At 45.3% G+C, this 13,662-nt stretch overlaps 1 protein-coding gene and 1 long non-coding RNA gene across 8 annotated transcripts in view; one reads left to right on the top strand and one right to left on the bottom strand.

Moving 5' to 3' along the window:
- LOC310672643 overlaps positions 1-13,662 on the top strand; it is a 106,704-nt gene that overhangs the window by 12,828 nt on the left and 80,214 nt on the right. The gene's annotated exons all lie outside the window — the stretch shown is intronic.
- LOC310672630 (uncharacterized protein) overlaps positions 1-13,662 on the bottom strand; it is a 55,007-nt gene that overhangs the window by 12,832 nt on the left and 28,513 nt on the right. For all 7 annotated transcript variants that reach the window (XR_014508682.1, XR_014508683.1, XR_014508684.1 and 4 more), the window contains one exon: positions 2,814-2,900. Coding sequence is in view for 2 of the 7 variants with exons in the window: in XM_083430116.1 (XP_083286242.1) it covers positions 2,814-2,900 (87 nt within the window). In the remaining 5 variants the exon portion in view is untranslated. The remainder of the gene's footprint in view (positions 1-2,813; positions 2,901-13,662) is intronic.

Raw genomic sequence — 13,662 nt, 5'->3', positions numbered from 1 at the left:
AACTGACTCTGGGGTTGCGGCGCTCATCTTGCTTTATTGGCCGAGGGAGCCAGCGTACAGCTTCCGGGTCATGTGGCCAGCATGACTAAGCCGCTTCTGGCGAACCAAAGCAGCACACGGAAATGCCGTTTACCTTCCCCCCGGAGTGGTACCTATTTATCTACTTGCACTTTGACGTACTTTTGAACTGCTAGGTTGGCAGGAGCAGGGACCGAGCAATGTGAGCTGACCCCGTCACAGGGATATGAACCGCCGACCTTCTGATCGGAAGTCCTAGGCTCTGTGGTTTAACCCACAGCGCCACCCACATCCCAAAACTCTCTAGGTAATTTTTTCCAAATGTTGGGACTTGGCTAGTAGGGCAATACTTCAAAATGAAGGTTTAGGGGACGGGTGCCAATCCATATGTGCCTCTTCACTTTGACTGATAAAGTCCACAGGTAACAAAAGAGATCACTTCTTTCCATGGGAAAAGACAGAGCTTAAATCCCATTGAATTCAGTGCCGCTGACTTCTGAGTAACCATGGTTAGGGTTGACAGTCCTGGTGCATTGAGGCTGCCTCAGGCATCTGTCAGGGCAGCAGCAATTCTACATCAATGGATATTTAAATGCAAAGCAATTTACATATCTGTTTAGATATAAAGGGTGCAACGCATCTTTAAAAACAACAACTTTTGTTGTGGAGGACTAAAGCAAAAAAGCACGAGTCTGTGCTGTGTTGGGGATTGAATGGGCAGATGGGAGGAAATCCATTTGATAGTCCGTTTTCAGTGCGTTTCTCTGACATCTGATTCTGGGAAGCGTTCTAGGGGATATAGATTCATCCCACGGGGAGCACCTGCAAAGTCTGGTGGGACCTGCTTTTGGTCCACATGATCTCAGCATGTAGTGTAGAAGCACATCCAGCACTCCTTGATGGCTGGGGCATTGTAGTGGGTGGCGGTGGCTGCTGTGGTGGCCGAAATGTATTTCAGAGAAGCTTGTTTGCCACCAACTATCTTCCCATGGAGGGGCCCAGGATATACACTTCAGAGGAACCCCAGGCTTCTCCAGGATGCAATTACTCTGACACAAAGGGGTTCTAGAATGTCCTGAAGTTTTACACTATTAAATCCAATTAAATATGCTGGCGCAATGGAAGCTTAGCAGTATTGGGCTGCGGGGCATTTACATTTGCCAAAGCCAAGTATTTAAGCAGCACATGACTAATAACTTATTAGCACATTCTCCCAGAACAGCATGCTAATTATCCCTCTTGGAAAATCAATGGAAGAATGAGGCACATTGTATTTAAAACTAGAATGGGACAGTCCTCTCCACTTGCAACGTGAAACGGAGCATTTGTGCTCTATGTTTGCTTACTTAAAAGCAAACTTCTGTAACGGCACAATTTTGCTGAACATCCATTACTTTACCACATGGAAATCTGTTCTTGGTACAATGGTTCTACATGCGTTCATTGCTTTGGGTAATAAACCTAGGCAAGCCAAGAACCAGGAAACACGATTGTCTTCTGTCACATCTGTTTGAACAATAAACACCCTCATGTAGTGAGGTATTATCAGGGATATAGGCCTTTGACGACTGGTGCAGAAGTGTTTCCTAAATGCCTGGTTCCAGGGCCATACAGAGGAAAAAAGCTAGGAAGCGTGTACGTAGTGATGAAACACAAAGGTGAAGCCACCATCTGGGCAACTAATCAACAAGTTTCAGAACTTTTATATTGGGGTGTGCAGGAATATTGAATTCCGAGCTGAAATGGGGTGCCTTGGAGAAATCTGGGGCTTGTCAGAGGAAAAGTGGGAGCCTTATGAGCCAACACAAGTTGAAGTGGAGGACCCTCAAGCACTTGGGGTTCAACCCTCGTGGTCCCTTCCAACTCTACAAATCTGTGTATAGGATTGCACTGTCAAATGAGCTCTGGGCTTTGAAGGGAAAACAAGTTAGCCTCTTGGGAGAGGAAAATGCCAGAAAACGTGGTGTGTATGTACTCTTAATAATAATAAACTAATAAACATTTATTTATATCCCGCCCTCCCTGGCTGTGGATCCAGTTGGAATTATTAGATTGATTCCAACAGAAAAATCTTTCACTCCGGTCAATATCTATTTGACACTGTAAAGCCTTTGGGTGCTACTCACTGCCTAAAAACTACTTGGGATGCGGGTGGCGCTGTGGGTTAAACCACAGAGTCTAGGACCTGCCAATCAGAAGGTCGGCAGTTCGCTCTGGTTCGCCGGAAGCGAGATGCATGAGAGATGCATGCTTCCAAATGCAAGATTGGGCTGAGCAGAAGAACACTGCTGTTGGAAGCAGCTTCTTGGAGTGCAGCCACTGCAAATTTGGAGAAGTCTGGTAGTCTGTGTTTGGCTCAGTAGGCCAGAAGTAGTGAAGGCTGCTCAGAAGCATCTGTTTGTGCTTCACCTGGAAGGCATAATATCTCTAAGTGCCATTCATTATAAGCAGCATCTTGCATTTTTGGCAGAGCTGGTCTTGTATATATTCTAAGTAGACATGGAGGTTTAGAGTTCAGCTCACTCATCCCACACCAGTGCAGGGGCACAAACAGAGTCCCCAGGAAAGAAGGGGCCAAAGGCGCATTCAGCTATAATACTGCACGTTATTTTTCTTTCCAAATTGCAGGTTCTGCATCTTAATGCCTTTTAGGACAACATCACCTGCTGTTTTTGCTTCCTGACTTTCGTGTTTTGCTTTGCCGCTGTAGTTTTTAATTCCCATGGTCTTTCCCTATACACCTATCATCTTAGTTTAAAAATGCAATCTGGTTCGCATGCGACACAAATTCTTACAGCAAGCCTGTAAAGTCTGTGGGGAAGCAAAGCACCATCTACGCCAGGCCGGCCAGTTCCCTCCGTAATTGAATCTTCAAGCCCTGCCTGACAAAGGAAAAAGACAAGAGAAAAATGAGACACTGGTTCAGGTGCACACACAGCAGCTTAGTTAAAAATGAATCCTCTCTGGGGAACGGTTGGTGGCTGAGCTTTTCCCCAGCCCTGATATCTGCTGTATTTCATGGCCCTGCTAGAAAACGGAGCCACAGAAAACTCCTTCCCTTCAACCATGAACTTTGCTGAGCTTAGTTTGAATATGATCTCCTGCCCTGATCAGGGCCGGATTTAGATGAAGAGAGGCCCTAGGCTATTCCACTTGTGAGGCCCACCCCCTACCCTCACGACTAGAAGAAAATGGAAGAGTGTTATAAACAAAATTGAGTGAAGCCAAGGATGATGACGGGTATTTAAAATTCTGCAATTCACAAATTCTCCTCTGAAGGACATAAGATGGTTAAATACCATGGTGATTTTTAAAAATGCATAAAACTTTTGCAGTAGCTGAACTTTGTAAACATTTTGTGGAATGAGCATTATTTTTTGGAAAATGAAGTTCTAATGTTATTCTTAAAATAAGGTCTGGGTAGGCTGGTCTTCCTGTTATATACCTGCTGGGATTGACAAAGCATATGACCCTCACCTGAATCTCATAGCTCTCCTGACAGGTTATTTGGTCTGCAGCCACAGTGTGGAAATAAAGGAAGATATTGCCCACCAGATACCAGGCACTCTATTATTCAAATTAGGCCCCTGTGTTTTTCTTAAATCCCCTTCTCAATGAATTAATCAATTTTAATCTAGCATGTAAATTCTCAAAACTTATTTATTTGCTAATTCAAGCAACTACTGCTCTCACTTCATTACAAACAGTATTTCTACCTGCAACACACTTGAGCAAACCTGCTCCTCTTCCTTTCACAAATATTTTGTTTCTATTTGCAACTGTAGCTGCCTCTGATGAGTTATCATTTAACTCTTGGGGGGGGGGATTAGCATCAGACATCATATGCATGTCTGGCATTCAAATCAGGAGGAAGACGGGGGAGAGTGGCCCAGAGGAAGGCAAAAGGACAGGGCCTGAGGGCCTTGGATACATGGTTGGTGGCTGACTGGCAAGGAAAGAGCCTAGCAAATGCATTGCTGGGCTAGACAAGCTTGCTGTGAATGACAGCATTCCCTCCTAGCAGAAGACTCACAGATTGGAAGGAAACCATAGCGGTTAGGAGGAAGACGCTAATCTTAGGAGGGAGCAAGTGGGGCAGGAGTGAGATAATGATCTGAGACTGCAGAACTCTGTACTATAACAATGGGCTGTAAATAATGGGTGGTAGGTCCGTATGGTAAAAGCTATGGTTTTCCCAGTAGCGATGTATGGAAGTGAGACCTGGACCATAAAGAAGGCTGATCGCCAAAGAATTGATGCTTTTGAATTATGGTGCTGGAGGAGACTCTTGAGAGTCCCATGGACTGCAAGAAGATCAAACCTATCCATTCTTAAGGAAATCAGCCCTGAGTGCTCACTGGAAGGACAGTTCCTGAAGCTGAGGCTCCAATACTTTGGCCACCTCATGAGAAGAGAAGACTCCCTGGAAAAGACCCTGATGTTGGAAAAGATGGAGGGCACAAGGAGAAGGGGCACAAGGAGAAGGGGACGACAGAGGATGAGATGGTTGGACAGTGTTCTTAAAGCTACCAGCATGAGTTTGACCAAACTGCGGGTGGCAGTGGAAGATAGGAGTGCCTGGCGTGCTTTGGTCCATGGGGTCACGAAGAGTCGGACATGACTAAACGACTAAACAACAACAAGAACCCAACACAGCGCTACATGAGCATTCCATCAGTGCGAGGATTTCTGCTTGTGCAATGGAATGTTCTTTCCCTTCTCCTCCCCAAATCCACTGAGAAATATTGCGCTCGAAATTCTGTATGGTGATGTGAAAGCTCCGCCTGCTGTGTTTGAACTGTGACGACTCATTCTCACCTGTAAGTTGCCACTTCCTACTGCCATCTTCAAGCAATAAACATGCATATTTGAACCAGGCCTTTAGAATACCCGCCCAGAACCCTAATGGGCATTCAGTGGAGTGTCCAAGCTCTGTGCAGAATACTGTCATTTGAATAAGACCTGCTCACTCCAGGTCTTAAAATAAATGGAGCAGGAGGCCTCTTTCAATACCAAAAGGGGAGCTTCTTCATATGCACATTGGACCAATACACCCAAACCAAATTGCTGGGTAAGGGCAATTCACTCTTAAACGTATAGATCCTAGTGGGGAGGGGAATACTGTAGCTAAAATAATATGCTAAATTGTAACCATGTGCCTGTCTAGCCATAGTCAATAAAGCACTTTACCATGTTTAACACATCAACTTATGTTTAACATCACTTCAACATCAGACAAGGGAGTAATCCCATACATTTCAATGGGGCTAGTCATATGTTTCTAATTACATGATTAAGATCTTGCTGAGAGGGGCTGCAATAAGTGCCTTGCCGCATGAAGATCTGAACAGCAAGTACCTATTTAAAAATCGGTGTGCAAAACTCCCTTAATGAAATGCTAAGAGGGAAAAACCACTTCTGTAGGTATCCTTTTGTGGATCTATTGTTAAATTCACAAAAAATAGCATCGCATTTCCATTAGATAAAAAAAGCTGCAAATCCATATGACTACATCATAGAACTTTGTTAACCTCTTTATTTTAATAGACGGCACTACAGCGTTTGATTTATATATTATTTTTGCAAGGAGAAATGTTTTCTATATGTTTAGAAAGTGCCATATTTTTATTTGAAGGCACAGAGTACATAAGAGGAAAACTTTCTTTGAACCATCTGTCGGAAATTGTGTGCAAATAACTCTGCAAAGCTTTGAAATCTTGCAGACTCGCATTCGGCGACCAGGGCCTTGCATTCTTTTTGACCAATATGGAAGCAACACCCTTTTACTTATTTTCACAGGGATATATCCTAATCCAGATGTTAACAAAAGAGAAGCCCGCAGTAACTCACAAGTCTCTTATACTTAGCTCTTTTCAATATTTTCATCTCCTTGTTGATTCATAGCCAACTCCCACAACCAAATGGGGAAACTAATCTTCCCTCACCCTCAAATCCAGGCTAAGCTTTTCCCATTGATATAGGTCCCTTTCAGACAACCTGTTTTGTGGACATTCATTCTGGTTTGTTTGTACTGTGAGGTTATATGACATCAGCTGCTAATTGAGCATTCATTCAAATTTGTTTCTGGGAGGTGTTACATCATCACACTAAGCAACTGTGACTCTACAGTTCCCGGTGCATTTTTCCACCAAAAGCCCTCCTTTTCTGAGTTTTCAGTTTTCAAAAATTTACAGATACACACCTTACAACCACATACTTCCAACACAAATGCACATTAGACTTCCCTCCTCCCGTGTTTTGTGGTTTCTTATCTTATTTAAATTTTTAACACTGCATTTTCCACTTTACTACATTTTTAAATTATTCTACAATTAATCTTAATAATACTTTTAACTGCTTGATTTAAGTTAGCCCTACTAATGCACTTACTTGCATCCCATGATTTTTTCAAATATTCAACAAATGTCCCCCGCTCTTTAATAAATTTTGTGGTTTCTTACCACACCCGTTAATTTTGCCATTTTGGCGTAATCCATAAATTTTAATCAGCCATTCTTCCTTGGCTGTAACAGCATCCTCTTTCCACCTCTGGGCAAATACCATTCTGGCTGCGGTTGTAGCATACTGTACATAATTTTTTTTTAAGGTCCTTCAGAATTTCAGAATTAACTATCCCTAAAGAGAAGTTCTGTTCTGGGGTTTTTTTACGCAAAAGCTCAGATCCACTTTAAACGAACAACTTGAATGTGCCACTATGCAATAGAATCCCACCTGCAAAATAGTGACAGGCTGGGTGTTGTCATCGATCCCAGCCAGCGCGGCTAAACGTCAAGGATTATGAGAGCTGGAGTTCAACATCACCTAGCGGGTGGGGAGGCACGGCATTCCTTGGCACCCGTCCCCTAAATCTTCATTTTGAAGTATTGCCCTACAAGCCAAGTCCCAACATTTGAAACAAATTACCTAGAGAGTTTTGGGATGTGGGTGGCATTGTGGGTTAAACCACAGAGCCTAGGGTTTGCCGATCAGAAAGTCGGCAGTTTGAATCCCCGCGACGGGGTGAGCTCCCGTTGCTCGGTCCCTGCTCCTGCCAACCTAGCAGTTTGAAAGCACGTCAAAGTGCAAGTAGATAAATAGGTACCGCTCCGGCGGGAAGGTAAACAGCATTTCCGTGCGCTTCTCTGGTTCACCAGAAGCGGCTTAGTCATGCTGGCCACATGACCTGGAAGCTGTATGCCAGCTCCCTTAGCCAATAAAGCGAGATGAGTGCCGCAACCCCAGAGTCGGTCACGACTGGACCTAATGGTCAGGTGTCCCTTTACCTTTAGTTGAGTCACAACCTATCCCTGCTGCTACTAACTACTGCCATTTTAACAGCAACAAAAATACCTTTAATGTACACGTTGCTAACCCTGCTCTGAATGTCAAAGCTTTGCTGAATCAGAACTTGGACCTTTCCCAACCCTGTATTTTAGGATAGTGGTTCCCAATTAGCCTAGGACTACGGACCACCTATATTCCAAAAGTCAAACCATGGACCCACTACTTTTGAAAATTTGGATATGTCTATGGTTGTTTTTGTTATGTGAATGCTGCCACAGACCCCCTGCGATCCATGGACCACCAATTGGGAACCACATACAAAAGTGCTTCTTAACTTTTCCCAGTTCTGCAGTGTGCTTTCCATGTTTACGCAGGCATCATCATCTCAGCAATCAGACTGGCCAAGTGAATTCTTGATGCAGAATGAGTTTCTGTTAATGCATCTTCTGGGAAATCTTGATAATTAATGGTCTTTTGAAACAAAATATCATTAAAAATAATACCGAGCATGTTAACATCAGTTCACAGGTTGCAGCTAAGATAACCAAATTAGAAGAATGATGGGGAGCTGATGGGAAACCGTCTCCCGGTTTTGGCAGCTGAAAAGAACATCCAGCTATTCAAGGATGGGGGAATGGTCAGGAATGATAGGAACTGAAGTCCAACAACGTCAGGAGGGCCACAGATTCACTATTCCCTGAGTGAAATAGACTTTATTCTTGCTGTAACTGTGTTTTCATGCTGTCCTACTGCTACCGCCCAGGAAGCAGAGGCAGACTTGGGTAAACTTTCATCTCTGTATCATTCCAATTTTAGTATTGCTGCTGAAGCGAGCACTGGGTAAACTTTCATAATATGGCACTCTGTGCAAGGCCAAAATTAAGCAACACCAAATGAATTTTCTCAATTTTGTATCTCCCCCCTCCCCCAGCTTGGCACCCTGTGTGGAGGAACCACCCGCACCACCCTAAATCCCACACTGAATGAAGCCCCTTGCATGGGCTTCTGCTAGTATGACTCATTCATTGAATAGTGGCCTTTGTGTCCTGCAAGGTGGGATGGAGATCTGTCTATCATCTATCTATCTATATCTATCTATCTATCTATCTATCTATCTATCTATCTATCTATCTATCTATCTATCATCTATCTATCTATCTATCTATCTATCATCTATCTATCTATCATCTATCTATCTATCTATCATCTATCTATCTATCTATCTATCTATCTATCTATCTATCTATCTATGTGTGGCTGTTCCCTAAATGGCTGGACAGAGGAGATCATGCAGGAAACCTGCAGCAGAATGGAGAACTGAACCCAGGTGTTATCTGAGCTCCATATCTTAGCAACAAGGCACCTGTTTGTGCCAAGATGTTTGAGGGCAGCCAGCAAAGCAGACCCTTTGGGGACTAACCCTGGCAATTGGCCCCATGGGCCCAAGTGCAAAGCTGCTAACATCAGCTTGGCGTGTTGGCAAAGGTCACTCCAGAGCAAAGTTTTGCCATATTGCACCCTTTTATGTCAAGGTGCTTATTGTTTTAAGCTTCTTCTGGCATGAAAAAGCACTTTCCATTTGCCTGGCAAGACTGGCCGGCTCCAAGTTTGATTCTGTCTGTGTCCACTGCAATTGAAAGCTGCTGTCCTTTCTTTGTTTTTTAGCTGGGCAGCATGTGAGTGTTACTCCCGAGGCAGGTGGAAGTAGCACGATGCCCCTTCCACTCTCTCACAGTGGCTGCCAGCTTCCCTTGGATTTTGGTTATGGGACCAAGGCTTCACTTCTTCCCAGTAGCCAAAGATCAGCCACACCTCCATCTCAGGTGCGTATGGAAGCAGCAGTAACTCCTGGGTCAGAAGAAAGGTTTGTCACCTGTGGGGATTTGATTCAGTCCATGGGGAAGTAGGAGTTCCTGCTTAACAGCTCTTTGTATCACCTTCAGAAGAGGCAGGGAAGAATGGTTCAGATGCAGCAGAGGAAAAAGAAATTGTGTTTGTGTATATTTTTATGAAAAGATCTCTACTGAAATTCTTAGTTGATAGCAGCCATGTTGTTGTTGTTGTTGTTGTTCAGTTGTTTAGTCGTGTCCGACTCTTCATGACCCCATGGACCAGAGCACGCCAGGCACTCCTGTCTTCCACTGCCTCCAATGGTCAAACTCATGCTGGTAGCTTTGAGAACACTGTCCAACCATCTCGTCCTCTGTCTCCCCTTCTCCTTGTGCCCTCCATCTTTCCCAACATCAGGGTCTTTTCCTGGGAGTCTTCTCTTCTCATGAGGTGGCCAAAGTAGTAGAGCCTCAGCTTCAGGATCTGTCCTTCCAGTGAGCACTCAGGGCTGATTTCCTTCAGAACGGATCGGTTTGATCTTCTTGCAGTCCATGGGACTCTCAAGAGTCTCCTCCAGCACCATAATTCAAAAGCATCAATTCTTCGGTGATCAGCCTTCTTTATGGTCCAGCTCTCACTTCCATACATCACTACCGGGAAAACCATGGCTTTAACTATATGGACCTTTGTTGGCAAGGTGATGTCTCCGCTTTTTAAGATAGCAGCCATAGGCACAGGAAATCCCTCTCCCTCTAGGTTGGCACATTGGAAAGAACTGCTTTCCTTTTTGTGGCATTTACTGCGCTTTCAGCAAGCAGGTTTGCTCGTCTAGGTTTGCATTGCAGCTCATTCTGCAGACTGGGCTTCATTTCGTTCCCTTGGTGTCTCTCTCTCTCAGCTCCCCCCCCCCAGTCTCTCACCCCCACATTTGCCCCGAGGCTAAGATTTAAATCTCGTTATGTCAGCTGTGTTTCAGGCATTGGCCCTCTTTCGGCATGACTCTCTCTGGCCTAATTTAGATTTAAGACCATTTCTGTACCAGAGAAAGTGTTGGTCTAAGTTTTTGGGGGTAGGGGGGGGGGTAGGGGGAGAATCCAGACTCATTCAAGCTTTGTTTATATTCATCTCCCTGCGGCCAGCCAGACACCTGCACAAGACATAGCACAAAGCTTTACACAGGGAAACAGTTGTCCAAGTTCCAAGAGCACTCTCAAATGTCCACAGCAACCATTAAGTGTGGTCTCTTGATTTTCATTCCCTGCATTTAATTTATTTCTCCAGATCAGGCAAGTCACATAGAGAGCCAAACTGGGAGGTGCCCAAGTACCCTAGAAATTGGAGTATGCATGGACACACACACACACACACACACACGGTACCAGTTGGTTGTTTGACTGACGTAAAGCCACTGCCAGGTGGCCATTAACTCAACGTCTCAATAATAACCAGATGGCTGAGAATTTGTACACCTCTTCTTCAAATATCTAGTTCTCTGGTCATTACTGTGTCTGAAAGCTACAACTAGAGATCCAATTGCGCCATGAACCACCAGCAACATTTCCCAAGAGCAGTCACGGACATGGCACATGCAGCCACAGTCATCTCTGCCTTGTCCTAGGCCACACTGCACACTGCAGGGCAGAAAATCCAGGTTTGCCACCAAGGTTTGCATAATGAGCAAAAATGGCAGCCTGTCAACAATATGAAACACAGGTAAGCAGGTGTGGAGTGAGGGTTGTTGTTGTTGTTTTTTGTCATCACAGTCATATTTTACATTTATAGGTCTATGCTGTGTGTAGCAGCTTGTGGTGTAATACAACCTCAACCAAGATGCACAGCCAGTCACGATTCCCTAGCTACATTTCTCACGTGTTTGCAAACGTTCACACTTCACGCTTGTATTCATAAATACGAATTCAAGTAACGTATGAACTGAAGTGGTCTTCCAAGTGTACAGTAGAGCTGACAGTCTGTAGTGTCAAAGGCAGAGGTGTGTGTGTGTGTGTGTGAGTGAGTGAGAGAGAGAGAGAAGATGCATAAGGCATCATATGGCAGCAAACTGGGAGTGCCACTGAATATATATGTAACAAGAGGCCGCATCTACTTTTGATTCCCTTAATATAACAGCATGCTTCTGAGCATGCATTTATCTCAAACATACTTTGCATTTGTAGGTGCATATTTCAAAAACCTTAGTTATATATCTAAAACATCATGTGTGCAACTCTGACTGGTTGCACTAGGGAAACAGGAGAACCACAGAAGGTGAGACCATGGCCATCCAAGGATGGATTTGCCTGGTTAGGTTCAGATAGTAGGTTCTGGGTACCAGTATTTGTGGTGGTACAGCTTTCCCCTGGGCCATGGATCATTGGGAAGGAGGGGCTTCTGCAGGGCTAGGCACTGAGGCAGGATGGAGATTACAAAGGGCAAGTAAAGATTTCCATCATTTTTGTGAGATGAGTAAAAAACCCAGAAAGCATTGTTTTATGCTTTTAAGAAATGCAGTCAAGGAGAACCCGATTACTGAACCTTGATCTGAATTGTCACTCCCAAGTTACCCTTTTACAGAAATAGAGCACCACAGAAATATGCAAATGAGGAATGGTTCATTTAAATTTAATGCTAATGAGAAGATTTCCTTCTCTTTCCAGCAGAGAGCAGCTGTTCTCATTTCAAGCTGGCAAAGTGTCTCTAAATCACCTCCACAGCACTGAGGTGGACAGTGATGTCACTGTTTATAGGTTATTAGTTATTATTTTATAGACGTATCTGGCACCTGCCTTTTAAAGAGGCGTTCAGATGGCTCCTGGCCTTCTGCTACTGAACCTGTCCCAGTAATCCTGTCTCTCACTAGCATCCTTCCAAGTGTCAAAACACCACTCCCTCCGTACAGCAGATAACTTTTAAGAAGACTTTAGGCTCTTTGTTTCCCTGCAGCTTGCTGCTGCTTTATGATCTATGGGAACAAGGACACCGCTTCTCTGTTCAGCCCTGCTGGTCAAACATAATGGAATCCGGAGGCGTGGGGTGGGGACCCAGTGTGGGCATGTTCTTGCGTGGGGGTGGGGAGCAAGAAAGGTGAGGAGGAGAAGGAGAGCGAGAGAAGCGTGAAGCATATAGGGAAAGGAGAGCAGAAGGTGGGTGATGCAAGGATAACAACAAAGAGACGACGGCTTTGTAAGTTAACAGCCAGTGCTAGCCCAGAACATTTTGCTTCCTGAAGCAGAGCCCAAATGGTGCCTCTGAGCAACAAGGAGAGAGATACGGGAACAACATTTTAAAAAGTTTTGCTGCGCTGTTCAGCCACCAAGCCCTGCCCTCAGCTATCCTCCCGCGGCAGCCCCTTCCCCTTGAAGCAGGTTGCTTCACCCTGTGGTATGACAGCTGGTTCCAGGTGTTGCAGGTGGATGACTAAGTGATGGAACGCGAGATGGGATGGGATCCTGGAAGAGGGGGCAGAGGAAATGAAATCCACCTGCAATTGCTTCCCCCAGGGATGACTGGACAAAACAAAACCACTTCTGCCCTACGGAGGAGGTGGGGTTGCGGGCGTCATGGCCCCAACTGAATGGAACCAGCTGCTGTGCAATTGGGGGTATTCCTGGCCTCATCACCCCCTGGCCAGCCAATCAGCTGGCTCAGGGGGCGTGGCCAGCCCTATTTAAGGCAGGACGCGGCCGGGGATCTCCCTCTTTGCCGTCTGCCAGCTGTTCCTGCTTTTCCCACCCTCCTGCCCTATCAGGGCTTCGTTCTTTGACGTTGCTATGGACCTTGGTTGGTCGCCGTTGAGGGGCCTGGTAGGAATTTTTCCACTTGGCAAATTGGCACCAGCCACTTGGTTTTCACCTACCTCATAGCAAATCATCACAACTTTCTGTGTAATGGCGGTTAGGCATTGTTATTGTTCTGTAGATGGAAGAGGGGAGGTAGCGCCACCACCTGCCCCGCATATTGAAGGGTAGTCCAATACAGGATTCCGGGGGACGTGGCCCTGTCCAAAGCCTGGGGAGGTGAGGGCCCAAGGCACGCCCTCGAGCAGTGACCCCGGGGGAGTTCCTAGTTGATGTGCATCAGCAGGACTCCCCCTACTGGTGGTTAACCCTTCCCGGACTTCAAGCGGATGGGCTGAAGTCGGATATAGTCTGTTATGACCAATATCTCCAGAACCTGGCCACTGGCTGCATTGTCTTGCTTGAGGGAAGAACTTTCTGGTAGAAGGGGTAGTCAATCTAAGCTGAGCTGGTAAATGGTAGGTGAGAGTTGGTGGAGCATCAGGGTTGGGGTCACGGCATGTTGGGGGAAGGGTTGTATAAGTCTTTCTCCCCCCCCCTCACTCTGTTCCCAACAACCCCTCCTCACAACCCACCTACTATTAACCCTCAGAAGATAAGCCAAATTTGTAGTTTAGCTCTCTGTGTCTTTTGCACAAGAGAATTGTGTCCATATACGTCAGCATTACCTTGTGGCTGCACATTAGCCATTAGCCATAAGGTGTTCATGGTCCCTGTCCCAGAAAGCCTCCAAAAG

The sequence above is a fragment of the Podarcis tiliguerta genome (genome assembly GCF_965153285.1).
Source record: "Podarcis tiliguerta genome assembly, chromosome: 2".
NCBI lineage: Eukaryota > Metazoa > Chordata > Lepidosauria > Squamata > Lacertidae > Podarcis > Podarcis tiliguerta.
This window is presented reverse-complemented; position numbering and strand designations above follow the sequence as displayed.